Source organism: Bos grunniens, chromosome 10 (genome assembly GCF_055505025.1).
Source record: "Bos grunniens cultivar Pamir isolate PY7600 chromosome 10, Bosgru_T2T1.0, whole genome shotgun sequence".
Lineage (NCBI taxonomy): Eukaryota > Metazoa > Chordata > Mammalia > Artiodactyla > Bovidae > Bos > Bos grunniens.
In genome coordinates this window covers 96,738,777-96,762,657 of record NC_141174.1, presented here as the reverse complement: position 1 = coordinate 96,762,657, position 23,881 = coordinate 96,738,777, and the positions used below count along the sequence as shown (strand labels likewise).

Sequence of the window (23,881 nt, the reverse complement as noted above, 5' to 3'; positions counted from 1 at the left end):
AGCAATGCCAAAGAATGCTCAAACTACCACACAATTGCACTCATCTCACACACTAGTAAAGTAATGCTCAAAATTCTCCAAGCCAGGCTTCAGCAATATGTGAACCGTGAACTTCCTGATGTTCAAGCTGGTTTTAGAAAAGGCAGAGCAGCCAGAGATCAAATTGCCAACATCCGCTGGATCATGGAAAAAGCAAGAGAGTTCCAGAAAAGCATCTATTTCTGCTTTATTGACTATGCCAAAGCCTTTGATTGTGTGGATCACAATAAACTGTGGAAAATTCTGAAAGAGATGGGAATACCAGACCACCTGATCTGCCTCTTAAGAAATCTGTATGCAGGTCAGGAAGCAACAGTTAGAACTAGACATGGAACAACAGACTGGTTCCAAATAGGAAAAGGAGTATGTCAAGGCTGTATATTGTCACCCTGTTTATTTAACTTCTATGCAGAGTACATCATGAGAAATGCTGGACTGGAAGAAACACAAGCTGGAATCAAGATTGCTGGGAGAAATATCAATAACCTCAGATATGCAGATGACACCACCCTTATGGCAGAAAGTGAAGAGGAACTCAAAAGCCTCTTGATGAAAGTGAAAGAGGAGAGTGAAAAAGTTGGCTTAAAGCTCAACATTCAGAAAATGAAGATCGTGGCGTCTGGTCCCATCACTTCATGGGAAATAGATGGGGAAACAGTGGAAACAGTGTCAGACTTTATTTTTCTGGGCTCCAAAATCACTGCAGATGGTGACTGCAGCCATGAAATTAAAAGATGCTTACTCCTTGGAAGGAAAGTTATGACCAACCTAGACAGTATATTCAAAAGCAGAGACATTACTTTGCCAACAAAGTTTTGTCTAGTCAAGGCTATGGTTTTTCCTGTGGTCATGTATGGATGTGAGAGTTGGACTGTGAAGAAGGCTGAGCGCCGAAGAATTGATGCTTTTGAACTGTGGTGTTGGAGAAGACTCTTGAGAGTCCCTTGGACTGCAAGGAGATCCAACCAGTCCATTCTGAAGGAGATCAGCCCTGGGATTTCTTTGGAAGGAATGATGCTAAAGCAGAAACTCCAATACTTTGGCCACCTCATGCGAAGACTTGACTCATTGGAAAAGACTCTGATGCTGGGAGGGATTGGGGGCAAGAGGAGAAGGGGATGACAGAGGATGAGATGGCTGGATGGCATCACTGACTCGATGGACGTGAGTCTGAGTGAACTCCGGGAGCTGGTAATGGACAGGGAGGCCTGGATTCATGGGGTCGCAAAGAGTCGGACATGACTGAGCGACTGATCTGATCTGATCTGTCCTTCATTTCCAACACGATGTTTCAAGATAAGACCTCCTTTCCTGAGGACTCTTTTACCTTTCAAGGCAATTTCTCAGTTGGCTTCTACCCCAACATTTTATCATAATTCTTTTTCTAAATCAAGACACACTGTATGATGAAGTTTGGGGAGTATTTCCTCACCAGGAAGTTAAAAAATAAAACCACAAGGCAGCATCTGTTTTGATAGCTTTATTGGAACATCATGATAACACAAAATGTGGATTTGGGGGCGCAGTGCAGATGCTTCTCCTCTGGGCAGCACACGCCCCACTTCTGCAGCCAGCAGGGGATGCGGGGGTCTCCAGGAGGGTAGGGCAGCTCAGAGAAAGGTCTGCAGTGGCAGGTGGCACATAGGCACCCTGACATCAGCCCTGACCAGCTGAGTCTGTAATCAGCCAGACCCGTCTTATGCTCCATCTACCTGGGCCATAACATAGAAACCCACCTGTCTCAGATTCCTGGGAAAACTTCCAAAAGAGGGATTCTGAGATTTCCAAGGGAATCCAGCCAACAGATTGAGCATCTCTGGGGAACACTGGGGCAAATAATGCCTTCAGGTGTATTGGCAGATAAATTGCTTAAAGCTCCCACTAGGTGGGCCAAACAGTCTCCGAGGAGCTAGACACACAATGGTCAACAGAAACAGGCAGGAGTTACTGACAGACAAGGGTCAGGGGACCACACAGGCATGACAGATATGCCCATGGCTTCCGAGGACAGTTCCAGGGGTGTGGGTGGGAGGCAGACCCAATAGGGACAGTCAAGGAAGACTCCGGAAGACTCCCTGAAAAGTGACGTTTCAGCTGAGATCCCGTGGCTGAAAGGACAAGAGCAGCTTTTCAAGTGATGGAAACAGCTCTGTGCGAGGTGCAGCTGGAAGGAGCAGCGAGATAAATAAACCCAAAGGAGAAGGCCGGTGGGGCTGGGGTGAAGAGGTAGAAGCCAGGGTCGGGGAAGGACGAGGCTGGAGGGCACATCAGGGCCCACCGCACGGGGCCTGCGGGCTGGCTTTCTCCGCGCCGTTGCGTTTTGCTCAGCCCTCTCTGGCTGGAGGACAGGGAGTGGTCGGGGAGGGGTGGGCCAGTGGGGAATGCGGGAAGCTTTCCCATTTTCCTGATGGAGGGGATGGCAGCGGGACCAAGTGAGGGCCGGGCAGGTGAGAGAACCAGGTGGAAACACGTGGGAGCTAAGTCCATCGAGAGCGTGGAGCGTGAGGAGCCAAGAGGAGGGTGGGGCCAGGACGGACCTTTGAAATCAATGGTAGGGTTTCTGTCTGAGGAGGGGGACCCTGGGGCAGGAGCAGATGCAGGGCAAAGGTCAAGGTGCAGAGGCGGACATGCTCCAGGTGAGGCTGAGAAACAGCGAGAGCTTCCAGCAGGAACCTGGAGGAATTTTCGAGCTAAGCTTCCTGGTAGCTTCGGCAGTGCTGATGAGGCCACAGAGAGTGAGGAATGGCAGTGAGGGGCAAAGGCTCAGGACTGAGCCTTGGGCAATGGCCACGTGTGAAGACTGGGGAGGGGGACTGAAAAGGCATGAGTGGGTGGGGAGGGGTACTCCAGGAGGGGGTCTTGCAACCAGGGGAAGAGGGGGCTCGGGGAGGGGCAGTGGTCATGCGGGGAGCCCATGGACACCCTCATCTCCTCCACCTCCTTGGGTCTCTTCAACAACCCTGAAAGTAGGAAAGGGGAGCGGTGCCCCCCGGGGCAGAGTGAGTAAGGGGCTGGTCCAAGGAGGAGGCCGCCGCAGGTCCCCCCGCCTCCAGCAGAGGGCGCGCCGGGGCCAACTTCCTGACTCGAGCCTGTTGGGTCCCCCTCCCCCAACCTGACCCTCCTCGTTGCCCCTCACGTTTTCCCCAGCAAATCTGCTCCACGCCACTCCTTCTTGATGGAAAGCACCAGAGAGAGACAGAACTGCAGCATGAAGGGCGCCCCCCCAGGCTCCGGATCTGAGCCTGGCTTGCTGGAGGGTCGGCTGAGTCAAGGAAGTACCGAGGCCTCTCTGCAGAGGCAGGGTAGGGTCCCGTCGAAGAGCATGGGCTGGAGGCCTGGATTTCTATCCATCCTCCTGTTCGTCTGTTTGTTCCCTCCTTCCACAGCAATTCTCAAGTGTCCTGTGCGAGACGCACCTTCTAGCTGAGCGGCCCCACACTTCTCTGAGCCTGTCTCTACCCCAGATCCCTGCCGCGCGTACGAAGTGAGCCGACTCCGGGGAAGCACCGGGCACACAGAAGGTGTTCACTGAAGACCGACGCCATTCCCTTCCCTTCCCTTCCCTCCCTGCATCCTGCAGAGCGCTGGGATGGCAACACCCTCTGCGGTGCCCAGATGGTACCCGTGTTTCTGCACACACACAGGTCCTCAGAAGTCCCGCCATCTCTGCTGGTGACTCGGGGCCAGCACCAACGTGAGCTTTGTACCTGTGGCATTCGGCAGACCTGGACCCAGGGAAGTCCCAGTGTAGGGCGGGCCAGCTCCATTCCAGCCCAGAGGACCCCAGCACCCACCTGCCGGGTGCTCTGGGAGTCCCCAGACTGGAGCTGGGGTATGTCCTCTGTGGTTTGTGGGGCTTTGGGGTCCTTAGTGGCTCCGGGAGTCAAATCCTGGTGCTGGGGAGCAGTTATCATCAGCATCCTGGGGCCGGGGCTACACCGTCTAGGAGGGCAGCGTCCTCACCGATTCCTGGGCGGGTGCTGTTGGCGGCTCCTCTGACAGTGGCGCCCCTGGCTGCTCCCCCCAGGGGCCTCCCTCGTGTCTCTGGAGGAACCTAAGCGCCCAAAGGCTCTTGCAGCAGCTGAGAAGGTTGCTGGAGCACGCAGTGCTGGACCGTGCTGGATTCCTAGGGGGATACAAGCACAGGGTGGGCTGAGGTGAGTGCCACAGCAAGGCCAGTGGGCCAGACCCGGCCTCTGGCCTTTGCTTCTTCTCAGCTGGGCCCTGGGGAGGGGAGGGTGAGATGGGACAGAATTTGGTTGGGGGGGAGCAGTGGGACCTCCCACGTCAACAGGGCTTCCAACACGGAGGAACATTCAGGAGACTGGCTTTCAACTCCCAAGTTGGCTTCTAAGATGCTGTGTACCCTTGGTCAAGTTACCTAACCCCTGTAAGCAGAAGTAAAGATAACCACCTTTCCAATCCTTGCAAGGATTAAGTGTTATAAAATATGTCTATAAGTATCCCATACATTGCCTGGCTCATAGTTTGAACCCAATGAATGTTTGCTATTTCTGTGTCTGAATAAAATGATTCCTGAACACCTACATCCTGTTTTGCATGAGTGGGGGGAGGCTGGGAGAAGACACAAAGACTTGTTCAGCCTTGCATTAAAACCGGTTGTGAATACATCTGCCTCCCCATTAGAACATGTGGTCCTTGAAGGACAGGCGCTTGCCTTTCAAACCCCTACTAAGCGGCCAGCACATAGTAGGCCCTCAGTTAATATCTGCTGAGTCATGCTGATTGAAGGTCACTGAAGGAAAGTTAGCCAAACACTTGGGAGGAAAGGTTTTAACAAAGTGTTTGATGTACATTTTCAGAAAGGATGTCCCCCACCTCCAGGTATACAAAAGTCTTTTGCCTGTTGCGTGCTGCAGTGTGGACAGCTGACCTGCTTTTTCCTTCCACCACATTCAGTGAGTAAGAATTCCTTTATCGTTTTTATCTCGAGCCGTCTGAGGTCAAGAGAGAATGGCTCCACACGGCGGGCCTGTTTTTCAGCACCCAGCATGCAGGTCTACCTTTATAACCCGGAGCGAGGGCAGGCTCAGAGCTTTTATCAGGAAGTGAAATCTGGACAGACTTGGGGGGGCATTGTCTTGTGTCATTGTTTCTGTGTGCACAAGTACTTCCGTTTCCCACAAGTGATACTGCGTTTCCATCTGTGGTGATAATATAAAGTCCTATCAATCTATTTTGGTGAAAACAGCCAGGGGTGTGGAGATCTTAGGTGCACATAATACAGTTGGGAGAGGACCATGGGCTGCACAGGGAAGGGGATCTGCCAGCAGCTGTGGTTCCGGCGGTGTCCTTGCAAGTCCTGGCCCACCCTGGCTCACCCATGGCCCCTGGAGACTCTGCCTGGGTCTCTGCAGCTCCAGGGCAGGCAAAATCTGGCTTCAGCTCTGTCTAAGGCAGCAGCTGCCACCTAGCTTCGTGCTTCCCTGCCTAGGCTGCTGGAGCAGTGGCTTTCCGCGTCCAGTGTCAAGCTGGGAGCTAGCCTTCGCTTGGTCCTGAGATCAGGTCTTCTCTGGATGTCTTACAGAAGCTCGTGCCTGGCCTCCGCTCTAGCCATGATCTGTTAAGGGATTCTGGCCACCAGAGGAATCATACTCACTGCCTTCCCCAGAGAGAGAAAGAAGAGCATCATTGCTCTTCTTACAGTCCTTCAGAGTGACGCTGTAGATACGGCTGTGACTCTGTAAGACGTTGTGGACAGGGACTCAGCTGACACCCAAGCCTCCCTCAGTGCCTGGCGTGTCCTGGCTTAGCCAGTGCTGGAGGCCTCACGTGACCCAGCCTCTCGCCACAGGTCTGGCCAGCCCCACTCTCACCTGGACGTCAAGGTCACATCCCTGGCATTTCAGAGGCTCCAGTTCTTCTCCATGCCAGCAGGGTACATATTTGACCAAGCAGGCAGGGATCTAACCTTGGATTAACATACCAGATGGAGCCTGAAGTGTGATAAAATGACTTTCACTGAGATTAGTGAAATTATGGAAGACAGGATAGCTCTAGGCTATGCAATTACCTCCCTTCTCCTAAAAGGCTTACAAATCCCTTAAAATAATGTGATTGTGAAGTATCACATGTTCATAGTAAAAGATTCAGAACATAGAGGCTAACAAAAAGAAGAAGACAAACATCTCAAATAACTCGTCTACTCAGCTAGATCTTTTTGCTACATGGTGATTCTGTCCTTAAATATTTTTCAATAAAATACATCAAAGAGATTATATAAAAAACACAGATGTGTGGCTTAAAATATTAAAATGCATGCCAGCGTAACCACCTCTCAGGTTAAGTAACAGAATTTACCAGCCTCTGACTTGTTTCAGCAAATATGTTTGTATTGGTAAATAATACTCTGTGTTGTTCTGCCAGTGTTTTACTTTTATATAAATGGAATCATGTTTTAGGGTATTTTTTTTATGTACTACCTTTTTTTTAAGTTGTTGTTTAACATTATATTTTTGAGATTGAGCTGTGTTGACACGTGGACCTGTAGTTCATTTTCACTGTCATAAGGTATTCCAGCATGGGAAGATACTCCAATTTATTTATCTGTTCACCTTTTGATGGACATCTGAGTTGTTTCTCATTTTTATGATCTTCCCTCACAGACTTGTTTTTCAGGTTACACTCTGCTGGTCTCATTAAATGAACAGGAGAGTTTCCTCTTTTCTCCCCTCTGAAGAGTCTGAGCAGCACCGGAATGGTCTGTTCCTCTAGTGTTTGGTGGAACTCCTTAGCAAAACCAAGAACTACTCATGTTTCATTCACTTTATTTTTAAAGGTTATAGGATCATTCACGTTCTCTATTTCTTTCCAAGTCAGTTCTGGCAAATTCTGTTTTGCTAGGAATTTGTTCACTGCATCTGAGTTTTCCCTTGTTTGGGGCATAAAATTAATCAGGGGTTCTTATTATCTTTCTTAGGCTTCCCTGGTGGCTCAGACAGTAAAGCATCTGCCTACAATGCGGGAGACCTGGGTTCGATCCCTGGGTTGGGAAGATCCTCTGGAGAAGGCAATGGCAACCCACTCCAGTACTCTTGCCTGGAAAATCCCATGGACGGAGGAGCCTGGTAGGCTACAGTCTATGGGGTCGCAAAGAGTCGGACATGACTGAGCGACTTCACTTCATTATCTTTCTTAATCTTTGCAAAATCTATAATGGTATCTCCCTTTCATTCTTAATATTGTTCATGTTAATGATTAATCTCTCTTTATAGTTCTGTCAATTTTGCCTTTTGAAGCAAATTTATTTGATATATACATGTCTAGAATTCTTATCCTTCTAGTGAACTGCATCTTTTTTCAAAAGGTGGTGACCATCTTTATGTTTAGTAACCCTTTTTGCTTACAGTTCACTTTGATATTAATACAGCTACCCAGATTTCTTTTGGTTACTATTTGCCTAGTATATCTTATATTTCCTTCCTTATATGTTCTACATTCTTGTTTCCTTAGGTCTATGTCTTGTAAAAATATTTGTTTGGATTTAAAAAATCATATCTGACAACCTTCACTTTTTAAAAATTGGCACAACTTACTCCACCTATATTACCTATGATGACTGATGGATTTTGACTAATTTATTCAATGAGATTTTGTGTTTTATATTTGTCCCATCTTTTCTAAAACTTCCTGTCCTTTTATTTATTTTTTGCCTGTTTTAAACAGCCTTTTATTCTCCTTCTGTTTACTCCTCACCATATAGAATTTCTATCCTCTTATAAAAGATTGTTGCCATGCATATTTAACTTCACAGCGTCTGGTGGTATGGAGCCCTTCCGCCTTTACTTAGCTTGCCATCCATGCCAGAGAAGTTGGATTCCCATCCTATGTAGACGTTCTTACATTACACATGTCTAGAGACCCTAGTAGGGTTAATATTCCTTCATGGCCCATTTTTGCCCTGACACTTGAAACTAGAAGACATTAATGGGGTTGGAGAAGGAAATGGCAACCCACTCCAGTGTTCTTGCCTGGAGAATCCCAGGGGCAGGAGAACCTGGTGGGCTGATGTCTATGGGGTCACACAGAGTCGGACACAACTGAAATGACTTAGCAGCAGCAGCAGCAGGAGAGCCCATAACAGAGTATCTGCCATTCAGTACCAGCTTATGGAAACATCTCATTTTTACTTTCCCCTCATCAATTCCCCTTCTTTTGGTAATGGTACCTGGATTCTTTATTGGGATCCAAACTTCCTGTACTCTATCCATGTGGGTGAGGTGAGATTTACCTCTTACGCATTGCCCTGGCTCCAGATCTGGGTATAGTGGTAGAGATATGACCCAAACCAGCCAATACAACTTAAGCCTAAAACTTTCCATTGGAACAGGAGGAAAGGGGCATATTTTGCATGGAGGGTGGGTACTAAGGTGGCAAGATGTAAAGTTGGAGCTTCTGGTGGCACCCCAGGGAGACTTTAACTGAAAATGAAGCAGGCTAGGATGAAACTAGTTGCAAGCTGGAGAAAGACAAATTTATGATGACATTTGAGTGACTGAGTCCAGCTTTAAGCTACTCTTGATCTCTTCAGTTCTAAGCCAGTTCCCAAGCTCCACCAATCCCAGCCTCTTATAACTGGATTTCTGCTAAAGGCATTTAAGTGTCCTAATAGCATTCCTAAGGAAAGTCCTTTGAATCTCCATCTTTTCTCATGAAGGCACTATAATGTGTTCAGCCACCAGGGGTCAGGACTCAGTTTCAGTGAGAAGCCTTGCTCTGGCGTGCTCTGAGCCTTGGTTTCCTCATCTGTGAAATATGTTAATAGTAGCAAGCTCACAGGACTACTGTGAGGACTCCAGACAATGAGTGTCATTGCCCTTTCCCATTACCCTCTGCCTCTTAGAATACAAATTATCACACAGAACCACCATACCCATATGAGAATCCGCTATTTCTTATAAATACTTGCCCCTTTATACATGTCATTGTTTGAAATTCCTTTATCTTCCTTGCTGTGCACTTTGGAGTGATTCAAGGTTCTGTTCAGGCATAGCCTCCTCTGGGGAGTTGTCTCTGAGGTCTCCCAAGGTTACTGATTCCTTCCTGCCTCCTGGAGCCCCTTTGCTGAGACACTAACCTTGGGCTAACGATCAGTTTACCTATCTCCCAGACCACAGACAGGTGTAGGATCTGTCATCGTCGACCCCAGTGTCCAAGTTTATAGCAGGATTCAGTCGTGTGTGTGAACTAATGAACGAAAGGCCCATCACTCTCAGTTTAGACGGTGATGCTCCTGTCTTCCGACTTTCCGATTTCACAAATGGGCCACAGCACTGCTCCTGGCTGCGTGGCAGCCTGTAGCCCTCTGGGTGGTGTCTCCTGCTGGTCTTGTTTCTACCTTCCCACCGCTACCAGCCCAGAAGAGCACTCTAAGCCAGGGCCTCGGGACCAAGAGGCAGCATTTCAGCCAATCCCTGCTGAACACCAGCCCTGTGCTGGGCTGACTGGGACCAAATGTGAGATCTGGAAGCTTGAGTCCTGCATTCTGGTTGAGGCTGCCTCACTCCCCTGCTGTCAGTCTCGGACAATTCCACCTCCTGCTGAAACTCATCTCATCTGTGAAATGGGCGTGGTCCCAGGGGAAGGCTGTGGAAGCCAGGAGAAGGGATGAGAGAAGGGAAAGGCTGAGGAGTTCTAGAAGATTCTTCTCCTCTCCCTCTTCTCTTTCCTGCGATGGGTATAGCCGTTAGCTGCTTTGCCCTGAGGGTCAGCAAGGGCTGGTGACTGAGGGACTGTGTGCTGAAGGCTGGGCTGGCCCCAGAACCCAGACCCTTGCTTATCCCACACCCAAGCACCTGGGAGAGCCGGCACACCCAGGCGGGCTACCTACATCCTGGGAGTCAGCTCCCTGGGAAGTCCTATCTCGTTCTTGAGAAGAGGGAAGTAGAGGAGCTTACAAAGGGGAAGTGATCCCCTAGTACCCTGGGAATCAGCTACAAACCATGTGTCTGACTCCTTGCCCTGTGCTTTTACAAAAATCAGAGGTGACCCTCTTCTCCAAGGAGACCTAATTTCTGGTTGTCCTAAAATAAGCTTTGAGGCGGAAATTCCCAGATGCCAAGTTACCAGAGCCCACTCGCACGAGTGTTATCTTCATTGAACTGTTTACTATCACCAACCAGTATTACCCAATATTTGGCTGAAACGAACAAACTTCCGCCCTTCGCCCATGAAAGAACTGATTTTTTTTCAGTGCATTCTCATAATTTTCTGCAAGTAAACACAGAGTCTGCTTTGAAGAGTGGAGGGCCAGGACAGGCTAGTGGGCACTCAAGACTAAGTCCACAGATGGAGCTTTCTGTCTGTCCTTCAAACATCAAGAGCAAGCTCGGCAAAGGCTTCCTGCAAGAGCTTGGCAAAAACAGTGTTCATTTTCATTATGGATAAGACACCCACAGAACTCCCTGGGACTAAGTTGAGATAATAAGCAACAGTCACAAACTATTATCCCTTTTTAGTTTTTTTCCTGTGACAACGGAAAGGATAGTGAGGGTCAGGGTACTTTAGTCTCCTGAAAGTGATCTTGAGTAGAGACCTCCCAGAACATACACCCCTAAATGCTGGTGGGCCACAGCCTGGGACCAGAATAGGAGCTCAAGGGAAGGGCTGGTAGTGACTCTAGCAACCCCGGCGGCCTGGTACATGGCCAGCATCCGTGAGTTGTACTGGTGAATGATTAGTAAGTAAGTGATTGACAAGTGAGCCTTTACTGAGTGTGCCTGTGCTAGGTCCTGATCGGGGTGCTTGGCATCCTTTTTCTAGTTAGTGCCACTCCAAGGTAAGTGCAGGTGTCCTGTTTCACAGACTAGGAAACTGGGGCTCCAGGCGAGTAAGTGATGCCCCCAGATTACTCAGGAGCAAAGCTCAAATGTGAACCAACAGGTGTGGACTCCCAACTCTGATCCCTTCCAGACCAAGTCAATATGATGGAGAGCTAATATGAGAGATGCGGAGATGGTCAGGGCAAGGTCACTGGTCTCGAGGTGCTCAAGGATGTGAGTGGGTATGTGTATGTGAACATACACATGTGTGCACCCAAGAGCATGTATGCCAGTGCCTGAGTGTGCATGGCAGTGTATGCATCAGAGTGTGAGTAAGTGTGCATGGGCAGGTGGTCTGGAACAGCAGCCATTTCTGGCCCTGGGGATCCGGGGAGGTGTTGTGGAGCAGGTGTCATTGGAATTGGGTCTGGGGCAATGAGTGGAAATTGAACAGGTGTGTTGGAAAGGTGGGTAGTTTTTCAAGGCCCAGGGAGGCAGCACAAGCCGTGCGTCGTACTCTGAGAACTTGGAATGGTCTAGGTCAGCTGAAGTTGCAGTGGAGGGGAGTGAAGGTTTTCAGGGGCCAGAACAGCTTGGCCTTGCTGGAGCTGACAGGCACCTGAGCACTGCTGAAGGCTTTCTGCCTGGAGAGTGTTTTGAACTGACCAAGGTATGGTCTCAGCTGTAGTGTGGCCTGGCTGGTCTCCAGGAGTTGCTGACTGCATGGGTTAGTGTGACTGTACCTGCCTGTGGGTGTAGGAGCCCCAGGGGGTGGAGGGGGAGTGCGCACCTCTGGTATGGAGCATGCACCCGCACTGGGGGAGCCGTGGCTCCGGGGCTGGGCTCTGCTGGTTTCTGTGGGGTCCTCTTTAAGGCCCTCAGCCAACAGTCACACTGAGTGCTTACTGTCAGTCTGGCGTGCCACGGGGGCCCCACAACCCACATCTTTACAGAGGAGGGGACCGGCTTTTTGTAGGGTTAAGCAATCAACCTAACCAAGGTCACACATCCAGTGGGTGGAGGAACAGGGCTCTGTGCCACAGTGGCGAGGTCTGAAGCCTGTGCTCTGGGCCCTGAGAGCAGCCGGGTGACAGCTAGGCCCGGCTCTGAGCATTTTGTCAATAGTGGCTCAGTTTAATTCACACATCCACCTCTATGTGATGGAGGGGGAAACAAAGGCACAGAGAGGTTAGGAAACTCACGTGAGGTCACAGAGCTGGTAAGGAGCGCTGGGCATGTCACACAGCACACTGGGTTTGCTGCTTCGAGGACATGTAAAGGCGTGGCAAGCCCTACTTCCGCTCAACCCTTCCTCTGCCTCCGCTGATAAGTGAGGTGGCAGAATAAGAAAGGATGGGAGTGATCACAGGTCAGCCTTAACACTGAACTCTCATAGCATCCATGTGACATGTTTGATACTATGACACTATGACACTCTTATCTCCAGCAGTGGAGAGAGTTCCCAAAACCCTTCAGTCACTCGCACAGCAAGTAAGTGGAGGTGGCTCAAGAGAGCACTGCTTGGCCGCCCGCTGGAGTTCCCTGCCCTGGCTCCTCCCTGGCCAATGGGCCCTGCTCAGATCTCCCAGTCCTGGGGGGAGCTGGTGTTCACCTGGTCCAGGTGCTCCAACCCTCCAGTAACCTCCATGTGAGACTTCCCTGCTTGCTCAATCCTCAGCCTGAAACTGGCATTTCTTTTAAAAACTGAAGTAACCTCCCCCCACCTTCCCCCCACTTACGCCAGTGGATGCCATGGACAAAGAACCCACGGTACCCGAGGCAACTCTCAAAGTCATTTCCTATCATTCATTCCATTCCCATCCCACCCACCCTCCCCCACCACCCCCTCGCTGGGAGGCAGGCGAAGGGTCACACCCATTTCACAGATGTGAAACTGAGGCCCAGAGAGGCTGCCATTTGCTCCAGGCCAGTCGGGCACTATATCCCAGGCTTGGCTCCTGGCACCGTCATGTCAGTCCTTTAGATTTGAGATTTATCTGCTCCTGTCAACTACAAATCGGCACTTGCCATGAACCTCCTACAAGGATTAAAACATGGGCAGCCGCAGCTGCTGACTTTCAACAGCCCCTGAAGGAGTTCAGGGTGGAGAGCGCCAATGAGGCACTCTGCCCTGGGAAAAACTGGCAGAACTGGTCCTCAGATAGATCCTTTCAGGAGCTGATTCTACGATTCTACGAGCCTAATTCTTGCATCTCCTCACATCTAGAAAGCCCTGAAATCCTTCATGGTGACGAGTGCTCCTCGTGACTAGCAGAAACCTTCTGCAAAAAGAAATATGTGCTTGACTGCATGTAAACTCCCTTCACCAAAATCACATAGATACTGACCTTCCCCTCTGTCTCTTTGGAGAAGCTTCTCAGAGCTGTCTGAAATGCTGTTCTGCCAGCTACAGTCTTCATTTTGCCGGAATAAAACAAACTTTCAACTCACACGCTGTACATTCTCTAGTCTCTGAAGGGCTCAAGCCCTGGATGTGGGCACCCTGATGGCTCCTCCTCAGCCCATTCTGCTCCCCTGTTCTCTCGCCCCTGTCCAGCCTAAATGGCAGAGCCCTCTCCTCCTTGCTGAGGATGTCCTCTGTCCTCGTCAGCCCCCCTCACAGTGGCTCCAGGGCCCTCCCCGCTGCATGGTCAGAAGTGGCTGACAGCGACCCCCTCCCCCGCACAGCACAGCCAAGCTAGAAAACAAGTAAAGTGTAACAAGGCCGAAAACATCCCTCCCCTTTCACCAGTAATTCCTGTTCCAGAAATTCAGTTTCTAGGGAAATAATCTGAAACAAACAAAATGTTTTTTGCATGGAGATGTTCATTACAGGGTTGCTTATAATAGCAAAAATAATGCCTAGACAAGGGCAAAATGCAAACACAGGGGAACATTTCAGCCTGTCTCAGGCTCTGTGGGCAACCCCTCCCCCACCAGAACGGCCGTGGGTGACTCTCTTCTCAGGGCCTGTGGGTCTGTTCTCTCTGCGAACCCCTGCAACTCCCATTTGAAGTGGGCACCTGTCCCGTGCCCATTTGACACTTGAAGAAACGGAGAGGTAGCCTGCCTGAGGTCAACCAGCTCCCAAGCAGTCAGGCGCTACCAGGTTCAGCCCCTGGCAGGGCAGCGGGGGTACTGGTCACCACCACCGGCAGCCTGTTGCAGGCCGGTGTGTCAGCTGGGCGCTGTGTCTCTGGCAGGGCGGAGGGACACTGTTTGGAGACACTGGCGTCTGGGCGCTGTGTCTCTGGCAGGGCAGGGGGGACGCTGTTTGGAGATGCACTGGCGTCTGGGCGCTGTGTCTCTGGCAGGGCAGGGGGGACGCTGTTTAGAGACGCACTGGCGTCTGGGCGCTGTGTCTCTGGCAGGGCAGGGGGGACGCTGTTTGGAAATGCACTGGGCTTGCTTGGGTTCTCACCTGGGCTGGTCGTCCCGCCATTTAGGCTACGATCCAGAAGGGAAACAGACTCATGTGGGAGGGTCGGAGGGCATCCAGCCTTCAGGAGCCTTGTTAAGAGCGGCTCCCCCGACCCAGAGAGGAGGCTGGGCGTCAGTTCCCTGCTAGAGTGGGCCCTGCCCCCAGCCCCTCCTTTGGGGTCAGAATGCTCATTGGGGGTGAGGTGAGGGGGGGTGGGTCCCCTGCAGACATGGCAGAGAGGAGGCTTCATGGAGCTCTGCACCCCAGTTCCTCTGCTCCCAAGGGGGTGCAGAAGGCCCCTAAACCCCCCCAGACCTACAGTGAGTCTCAGTGTGTGGTTGGGCCTTGGGGCCTTCCTGCCGGGTGGTGTGGGAGCCTGCAGTAGAGGCCAAGGCCCGTGGGAGGATATGGCTGGTCCTCAGCAATGCCAGGGGGCCTGGAGCAGGCATGGCATGGGCGCCACAGATGAAGACGGACACTGTGGGGCCAGACAGCCCTGGGGAGCTTAGCTTACCCTGCAGGGAAGGAGCGGGCAGGGAGGGGACTCTTGCGTTGGTGGGGTTCCACTTCCAAAGTCACCATGGTTACAACTGGAAGTGACTGAGATCCCCTGACCTGGAAAATGTACGTTTCCGCACCATCTGTTAGGTGGTGGCCTATGGGCACACAGAGCAGAATGACACAGTCTTACACCTCAGCACTGTGCTCTAAGCTTCTGTCCTAGGCCAGACATTAATGCCCTTGGTCTTTCTTCCAGCCCTGGAAAGGAGAGAGGGGCTGGGGTGATCAGTCCTGCTTTTCAAATGGGGGCAAATTTTAGAAAAGGAAGTACCTTTTCTATTCGAGCGCGTTGGTTGGCTTCCCAGACCCTGTGAATCTCAGTCCCTCTCTCCTCTCCTCCCCGACTTCCAGCCTCTATTGCCTAGAATGGCACCTCCAACCTCCGCCCTTCAGCTTAGAAAATTCCTGCCTGTCCTTCAGGAGCCCGCTGAGCCATCACCCCTTCCAGGAGGCTTTGTCCAATTGCTGGGCCCTCAGGGCCCTCTTGGCCCCCACCCACCAGGTGCCAGCACTTAACCCCACGTGTTTGCACCCCGACAGCTCTTCTGACAGCTCCATTAGTTGCACCCCCTCTAACCACCCCCCCACCGTATAGGGCAGGGGCTCTAAAGGGCAAGTGAATGAGTGAATCAGGAAGACTCAGCAGCCCCTGAGACAGACCTCTCTTAGAGAACTCCATGCATGAATCCTCTTGTCGCTGTGACCCTAGGACCACATCTGCTCACAGAGACAGAAAGGGAGTACAGAGCGTGACTTCAGGGCTTGTGGAAGATGGCCCCATGACGGGGTTTCTCTCTGACTTTTAATTTTTGTGTTCCATTTCAATGATGATGAAGTATTTATAAATATTCTGTGTCTCCTGAGTCAATGTGGAAAGGGGAAGTTCCTTGAAACCTCTGGGTGCTGGTTTCTTGAAACTGCTGCCCACGCAGAGTGCCCACCTCCAGAGGACAATGGCACGCCCCATCCCGGAATGAGGAAGGCCCGGGTCTCACCCGCCCGCTCACGAGTCCCAGCGCCTGCAGTCCCCACCGCAAGCTGCAGCCTTCCACACTAGCAGATGTAGGCAAGCACAGCCACCTGCCAGTTTGGGGAGCTAGGACAACCCCCACCCCCATCTTTCTGCACAAAAACGGGCAGGAAAGGAAAGGCCCTCACATCCCAGGGGAGCCTCGGGGACTCTGGACTCCCTAAAATGCCTAGCGGGTCTCAGGCATACCCTGCCCCAGTCCCCTGACGCTGCCACAAACAGCTGCTGTGGGTTTAAGGAACACAGCATTGCCTGTGACCCACTGCTGTCTTGTCAGGAGCAGGGACAGCTGCTAGGAGCTATAGCCCTCTTTTGCAGATGAGCACACCGAGGCCCAGAGAGGGGTGCAATCTTCTCACACAGCTGTCCATGCCAGAGGCAGTGAGAAAGCCAGGCCCCCTGTCTGCCAGGCTGAGGCCCTCCCGGCAGCCCTGTCCACACCCCATCTTCACCCCTACCTGCGCATGCCCCTGCCCGCAAAGCTCAGGCTGCAACAAAGACACGTTTTACTGAATTTGCCTCTTCATCCTCAGACCAATTCATTAGTATGAAAAACAGCTTCCTCCCCGCCCTTGCCAGAAGATTCTTGACATAAACAATATTGGGGGTTTGGCATAATTTCTCTCTCTTGTTAAGCATTTATATATAATTAGTGTTGGAATGGTCCCTTGAGATGGATCCAAGCCCCCCATTTTCAGAGAAGGGACACGAGGCTCAGGATCAGGGTCCAAATTGAGTGCGTCAGTGGCGCAGCTGAGATACAAGTCCACGGAGCCTGTCTTGGACTTTGCAGCTGCTCATTTACAGGGGGGCCATAGGAGGGAAGGGAGGAGAGGGGGAAAGAGGGAGAGGAGGAAGGGAGAAAGAGCGAGAAAGAAAGAAAAACCAGCATTTACAAGCATCTACCCTGTGCCGGGCACTTTGCATCAACTGATGCTGAGCCTCATCAAAATCCTCACAGGGAGGTATCTTAATCCCCATTTTGCAGATGAGCAAGTTGAGGCTCAGAGAGGGCAAGCCACCTGCCCAAAGACACAAAGCCAGTAAATGCTAGCACCCTTTCCTTTCCCTCACCTCAGGGATTGGCGGGCTTCCCTGGTAGCTCAGCTGGTACAGAATCTGCCTGCAATGTAGGAGACCCCGGGTCTATTCAGGGGTCAGGAAGATCCCCCAGAGAAGGGACAGGCTACCCACTCCAGTATTCCTGGGCTTCGCTGGTGGCTCAGATGGTAAAGAATCCACCTGTAATGTGGGAGACCTGGGTTCAATCCCTGGGTTGGGAAGATCCCCTGGAGGAGGGCATGGCAACCCACTCCAGTATTCTTCCCTGGAGAATCCCCATGGACAGAGGAGCCTGGCGAGCTGCAGTCCATGGGGTTGCAAAGAGTCGGACATGACTGAGGTACTAAATAGCACAGTATGCAGGGGTTGGCAGACACTAGCCTGAAATGGTTGACAGAAGTGAATAGAAGACTTATATTTTGTGACTAGTGAAAATGATATGAAATTCCTATTTTGGCGCCCATAAATAAAGTTTTATTGGAAGGCAGCCAGCACTGTTCATTTCTGTATTGTCAGGGGCTGCTTTCCTGCTATGCCAGCAGGGTTGAGCAGTGGTTACCACAGAACACAGGCACCGGAAAGCTAACTTACTTATCCTGTCTGCCCTTTGAAGAAGAGGCTTGCTGAGCCCTGCCCTCCACCCTGCCTTTTCCCAGGGGTCTGGAAGGCGTGCAGGACCTCTCTGTGACTCTGTTCTCTGCACGAGGGTATCAGGGCTGAAATCCAGACCTCCTTCTGCTCGCCAAGCCATGTACTTTCAAGCTGGGTGCCCTGGAGAAAAGGCCTTCTCCTAATTTGTTCACCCTTTCCTTGTCGGTGCAAAGCTGCTAGCGGTGGGCCCAACGGCACGGTTCCCCCTCCCTCCGCGTTGCAGCCCCCGAGAAGGAAGCCCCATAGCAGTCCTGTCAGACCTGCGACAGAAGGAGCCAGAAGGGAGGGTCAGGAAAGGGCAGGCGCCAGGGTCTGTGCCAAGCCAGCAGGAGGGAGGGAGGGTAGCCAGGCACCGCTGGGGCCTCCAGCCTGCTTCAAAGGCGCTGTCCCCAGAGGGCGGGAAATGAGCGGTTCTCTACCTTTCAAGTGACTCCTGGGGGGCCACGGTTTATTCTCCTTGACTTGTGAGGCTGTAAAAGGCTTCCCACCTCCTTTCCCTCTGCTCTCCTTCCCCTGACTCCAGGGCTGGGAGGGGGTCTCACTCCCCAAACTCTCTGAAGAGACAGAAGATGAAAAGGATTAATGCCTTGGTGTAGCCCGCGTGCTCCGCTGTGCAGCAGGACAGATCCCCCCAGGCCTGAGTAGGACCTTCCCAGCTCACCCAGGCAGGAGAGGGGACAAAGGCCTTCACGCGGTCCAGGAGGTAGCCTCACAGCTGGACCCCCACACCCAGGGCTGTGAACGACCCGGAGCGGCCAGGAAGCCCGAGCACTCGGTGAAAGAGAGATGGGACCTTGGACACAGAGGGAGTGGGGAACTGGAGGGAAAGACAACACAGAGAAGAATGGGAAAAGGCAAGGAAATAAGAAAAGACAGAAAATGCAGAAAGCACCTCAACAGCACACGCTAAGTGAGGCAGCCAGGCACGGAAGACCATGGATCATCTGAAATGCCCAGAACAGGCACGTCCATGGAGACAGGAAATGCATTTGTGGTTGGGTGGGAAACGCAGGGACTGGGAGGTTGATGGCTAAAGACTACAGAGTTTCTCTGGGGTCATGAAAATGTGCTAAAATTGCCTGTGGCGATGGCGGCATATCTCGGTGAATAGACTCAAAGCCAGTGAAGTGTGCTTGAAATGAGTGAATCCTACAGTATGTGAAGTTTATCTCAACAAAAGTGCAATATAAAAGAAAGCTAGAAAATGACAGAAAAGAGACGAAATGAGAAGACAGGAAAAGCGATGGATGGCAAAAAAGGAAAACTCGTGTCTGTTAAAGCACCTGCCACATGCCAGGAACTGTGCTAAACGCTGGTATCCTTGATTCCATTTTACTCTCTCTCACAGTTCTGCAGAGTAGGTCTGATAACAGTTATCGTTTTACAGGTAAGGAAACTGCAGCTCAGACTGTCTGTGACTTGTCTCACATCACCCAACCCCTAACTAGGGGAAGACCAGGGCTCCTATCAGGTTCCCTAAGTTCCACCCCGAGGCAGGAAGACACCCCAGTAGCCTTGCGGTGTGACCGTCAGGCACAGAGGGCGGGGTGACAAGGCAGCTGACATCAGGGCTCCAGTGCAGGGGGCAGGGAGGCCCCTTGGTATGGCAGGATGGGGGTTGGGAAGGGATAGGGAGCGGGGTGCAGGATACCAGCTGCTCTGGGCGCCTGTGCCCCTAAGGAAATACTGGAATCAATGTGTCAAAGGTTAGTCAATTTCAGAACCCAAATGATATGAGTGGACAAGTTTGGGGTAAATTATGCAATGCTTCCTTTCTGAGCAAAGCTCCTTCTTAAGAAGAAGCGTGTATACATCAATCATGCAAACTTTTTACTGCTAAGGGGATCCCAGCCTCCTCTGCCAGACCAGACTGGACTTGGAGCAGAAGATAAAGCCAGCTCCGCCCTCCCCCGGCTCCCAACCTCAGGTCAAACTGGGTCACGGCAGCATGGAGACGCAATGGACCACATCCAGGTTGTCTGAACTCTGGATTCCCACCCCAATTCCCGGATCCTTTCACCACGCCTGGGGGGCGTGTGGGGTGACTCTGTGATTCACAGCAGGCTGTGGATCCCCCAGTCAGACCTGTTGCTGATGCTGCTAGTTGGAGGCAAGCCCTTTAGTGACGTCAGAGTTAGAAAAAGGAACCAGGAATTTCTGAGCTTCCACTAGGTTCCAGGAACTTCCCTCTGAGACTGGGTTCCCTGATCTCTTAAGCAGGGATGGTGTTAGTCACCTCTCTGGGCTCCTATGGACCTGGGACAAGACATTTATGCATTCACTCATTCACTGATTCATTCAACAAACACTACTGAGCAGACTGTGCCAGGCCCAGTGCTAGGTGTTAGGCAGGAACAGACACAGATGTGGGCCTGCCCTCAGGGGGCTTACGGTCTAGGGGAGCAGATAGGTTGTGCCAGGGGCAGTGAGAAGCTGTCCTGGGCTGGGGGGAGGCATGGCCTGGGGACAGAACTGAGGGCTGCAGAGGAGGAGGCAAGGAGCGGGGAGAGCTGGAGGGCAGGGCCTCCTGGGTTAGGATGAGAACTCGGGGTCGCTTCCAAGAGCACCCAGGGGCAGAGCCGAAGGTCATCCTGTCTGAGGAAACGTTCTCGCCAGCAGCAGAAGGAAGGAGGGTGGATGGGAGGCAGAGGCCTGTGAGGGGAGCGGGCTGGCTGCAGGAGGCGCCTGTGGCTCCCTGCCTCCCTCCGCGCCTCTTCTCCTTCCTGAGTTCTGACTCCCACCTCTGGGCCTCGGGGAGGAGGGCAGTGGGCACAGGGACCCTGCAAGGAGGTGGAAGACCCCGTCTCTAGAGAGATGCAGATACTCTGATGCTCAGAAAGCTTGTCTCCCTGCCTCGGGAGATAGCATAGGGCGGCTGAGTGTATGGGGAAGGACTCAAGAGCCCTAGGCAGGGATTCAGAGAAACAGGGTCTCCTTCTAGCCCCTCCCCTAAGTTGCTCTGGGCCTCAAGTTGCTTGCATCCCTGGGCCTTAGTTTTCCCACCTGCTATCTGTAGGACTAGCACCGAGTCTGGGCTGAACTCAAGTCCATGCAGCGTTTCATCATGGAAAGAGCCTGGCTTTGGGGTCAGATGGGTTTGGGCTGGAATCCTAGCTCCGCACAGATGAGGCAGTGTGGCCAATGTCAGCTACACTGCTCCTGGCCGAGGGCCCACATTCAGAGAACCACTGCCCTAGAATAACATCCCCCTGGGACAAGGGCCTCTTCCTGGCTCAATGTGACACCGTCAAACAGTGCTGGCATGTAGCAAATTCTCAGTTAGTGCATGTGAATGAACTCATAGAATGGTTTGTTCTGGTGAGGGCAGAAGGGGCTGGAGGGTGGCTGTGGGCCAGGGGATGGGGTCAGGAGGTGGACAGGGGTAAACCATGAAGGGCCTCTAATCTTCATGCTAAGTCAGGGAGCTGGGGCTTCTGACAGCTCCACATGGGCCCCCAGAGGTCTACATCCTCACGGTGGAACTTGAGAACATTATGTGGCAAAAAAGACTGTATATGTGATTAAGTTAAGGACATTAGGATGGGGAAGTTATCTTGGGTTACTGCAGTGGGCCCTAAATGTAATCACAAGTTCTTTTATTAAAGGAAGGAGGCAGACGGAGAACAGGAGAAGGAGATGTGGCCACGGAGGCAAGAGGTCAGAGTGATATGAAGAAGGGGCCACAAGCCAAGGAGCTCAACGGCCCCCAGAAGCCAGAAAAGGCAAGGAGAGGGGTTCTCCCCCGAAGCCTCCGGAAGAAACCTGCCCTACGTGCACCTTGGTCTCAGTCTCCTGGTCTCCTGAACTAGCAGAGAAGAAATCTGTGTTGCTTCCAGTCACCAAGTTCACGGTCATTTGTTACAGCAGCCCTACCTTGGGAGCTAACCCAGGCCTGTTTCCAGTAAAAGCAGTGGAGTTTACTGAGCAGGGTCAGTGGAGCAGAGGGGATGAGGCTGGGGACCTGGGGTCAAAGATGGGGCGAGGTGATGAGGGGCGAGCTGAAGGCGGCCACCTGGGGTCAGGAAAGGGCAGACAGAGCATCCTGCTGGGGAGGAGGCTTCAGGTCAGCCTCAGGGAGGGGAGGACCATCCAGCTCAGCCACTCGCTCCTGGAGTGTCCCCTTGGCTGACTGTGCCATGCCCCTGCCCCGTCCCCCATCCCAACCTCCACCACCACCAATCAAGGGCACCCAGCCCTTTGGCAGTGATAAGGGTTCTCTGCCAGGTCAACGCTGGGTTTTGCACCCAAATGGGGAGCAGAAAGGATATACTATCGGTCATTAAGGAAGCTGGGAGCCAACCTTACGAAGGGTCACACAAGTCCCCGATCACCCTGGCAGCCTCCACTGGAAACGCAACCTCTGGCTGTCCCTGGCTTCCTAAACTCCCACTCCCACAGCCATAGAGCAGGCCCTCCAGCTGGCTCACCACCTCCTCCGCCGGACCCCTCTGTTCCGCGGCTACTACATGTGACCCAGGCAGGCCTGGCCTCTCCGTTGGCCTTGGCGGCCAGGGTGGTGCTGACAATCAGAAGAGGAGGTGGACACCCACTGCCCGCCGCGTGCCGGGCACCTAGAGGACAATCAGTAACGGGGCTGCTATTTCTGCTTCTGCTCAGATCTTGGCTCTCTGGCTGCGTCACTAGCGGGAGTTCCTTGAACAAGTCACTTCTCCGAGTCTTGTCCCCCCCCCCATCTGTAACGTGGAAGCTAAACATCTACTTCACAGGGCGGTACAGAGAACGAACTGTGGCCCTGAGTCTAACGGGGCCCCGGCACCACCGCCTGGAGGGTCACTCCCATCTGCATGTAGGGCTCAGCTTGGAGGGCTGCTCCCAGGCTCTCTGGGCTGTCACCGCCTCCTCTGGGTGTGCTGCACACTGGATTTCAAGGCTTAGCACACGCAGAGCTGAACCATGGCATCTGTTCCTCAACCAGACCGTGAACAGTTACAGGTGGCAAGGGTGGTAGCATGCGTGGGGGACCGGCTTTATCTCCCTTTGCAACCCAGCACCTAGGAGGGGTGGGGATAAGACGCTGTCACAGGTCAATATACAGAAATAACGGCCAAGGTAAAACTGGCACCTAACAGGTGTTGGATGAGGGCTGGTCACTGCTGGTGCAGTGCTTACTGGATGTCTCCCTGAGGATCTGGGGGTAAAGGCAGCCTGTTAACCCGGGTCTCACTGGTTAGCTCAAGAGCAAGTGGAATGATGACCAGACTGAACCGTGTCAACGGCTTTTTCCCGAGTGTACACTCCATGCTTTGTCCTTTGTTCTGTGAACTAAATTAGCTTTGTACTTAAGATGGCTTTTCCTGAATGAAGCAGTGTGGCAGGACAGGGTCATCTCATCCAGTGACAGACCTCTTGATCTGCACTTTGGAGAGATGTCTTTGGGCAGCTTGGAGGATGGATTGGACAGGGAGAATCTAGAGGCTGGGAGGCCTGGAGGAGGCTGGATGCAGGAGCAATGAAGCTCTTTCTGGAAGGATAGCAGGGGACAGGGGAGGGCCTGGGACCCACATCGACGGGGGGGACACTCCACATCCAGCTGCTGCAAGGCCCAGGAGTCCCATTGGGCAATTTTGTCCCCAACAATACCAGCTCCCAGAGGGTGTAGGTGTGTAGTGGTCATCCAAGCTTTTTTCTCGAGGCCGGTGCTCAGAGCTCGAGAGCAGACAAGTATCCTGCCAGGGGGCTCACACAGCTTGTTCGCATCCCTTGGCTCCCGTGTGCTTTGGGTGATTCTGGGAGGTGAGCAGGGCAGGCTGCTTGAGGACAAACCCCATACTCCATGAGAGGAGGACGCTGAGGCCCAAGGGGGCAGAGGTGTGCTCAAGCCACAGAGCCGAGACAAGGCTGTGCAGCAGATTTTCCATACCTGTCTGTCAAAACAGACACCAAAACGTCACTTCTGCATCCCTGCTGCCCAGCACAGTTCCTGGCATGTGATGGGAAGTTGACACATGTTTGCAAATGAATGGATGGATGGGTGGGTGGATGGATGGATGGATGGATAGATGGATCACTCACACAGACCAGCATTCTGGGGGGCAAAGGCATGGTCTGTGGGAAGAGAAAGGAGGGTGACTTTTCCTGAGCATTTGTATGTGTCAGGGATTCTACCAGCATCCTTCACTCCCCTCAACAGCTAGATGGAGCTCGCTAAGACCTGTGAAACTTCTCTCCAAATGTGAGCTTCCTCGAGCCACTCAAGTCTTTGGGGAGTTTTCCCTTAATACCTCTCAGGGGCTTCGTCACAAGTGAGTTTAATCTCAACCTCGTTCTGACCTTATCTTTCCAGCCAGGGTACCTCTCGAGGGTGGAGTCTTGGGG

The 23,881-nt window shown here is 52.4% G+C and overlaps 1 protein-coding gene across 3 annotated transcripts in view; it reads right to left on the bottom strand.

Annotated features, from left to right (window-relative positions):
* Positions 1-1,504: 1,504 nt before the first annotated feature.
* Positions 1,505-23,881, bottom strand: part of HRH2 (histamine receptor H2) — a 49,811-nt gene continuing 27,434 nt past the window's right edge. The window contains exons 2-3 of one of the 3 annotated variants that reach the window (XR_015133767.1): positions 17,965-18,099; positions 4,015-4,165 (exon numbers count right to left, since the gene is read on the bottom strand). Coding sequence is in view for 2 of the 3 variants with exons in the window: in XM_086319022.1 (XP_086175148.1) it covers positions 22,776-23,430 (655 nt within the window). In the remaining variant the exon portion in view is untranslated. Of the gene's footprint in view, positions 4,166-17,964; positions 18,100-22,638; positions 23,431-23,881 lie in introns of those variants that run through there. The other 2 variants (XM_086319021.1, XM_086319022.1) reach the window with 2 other exon arrangements.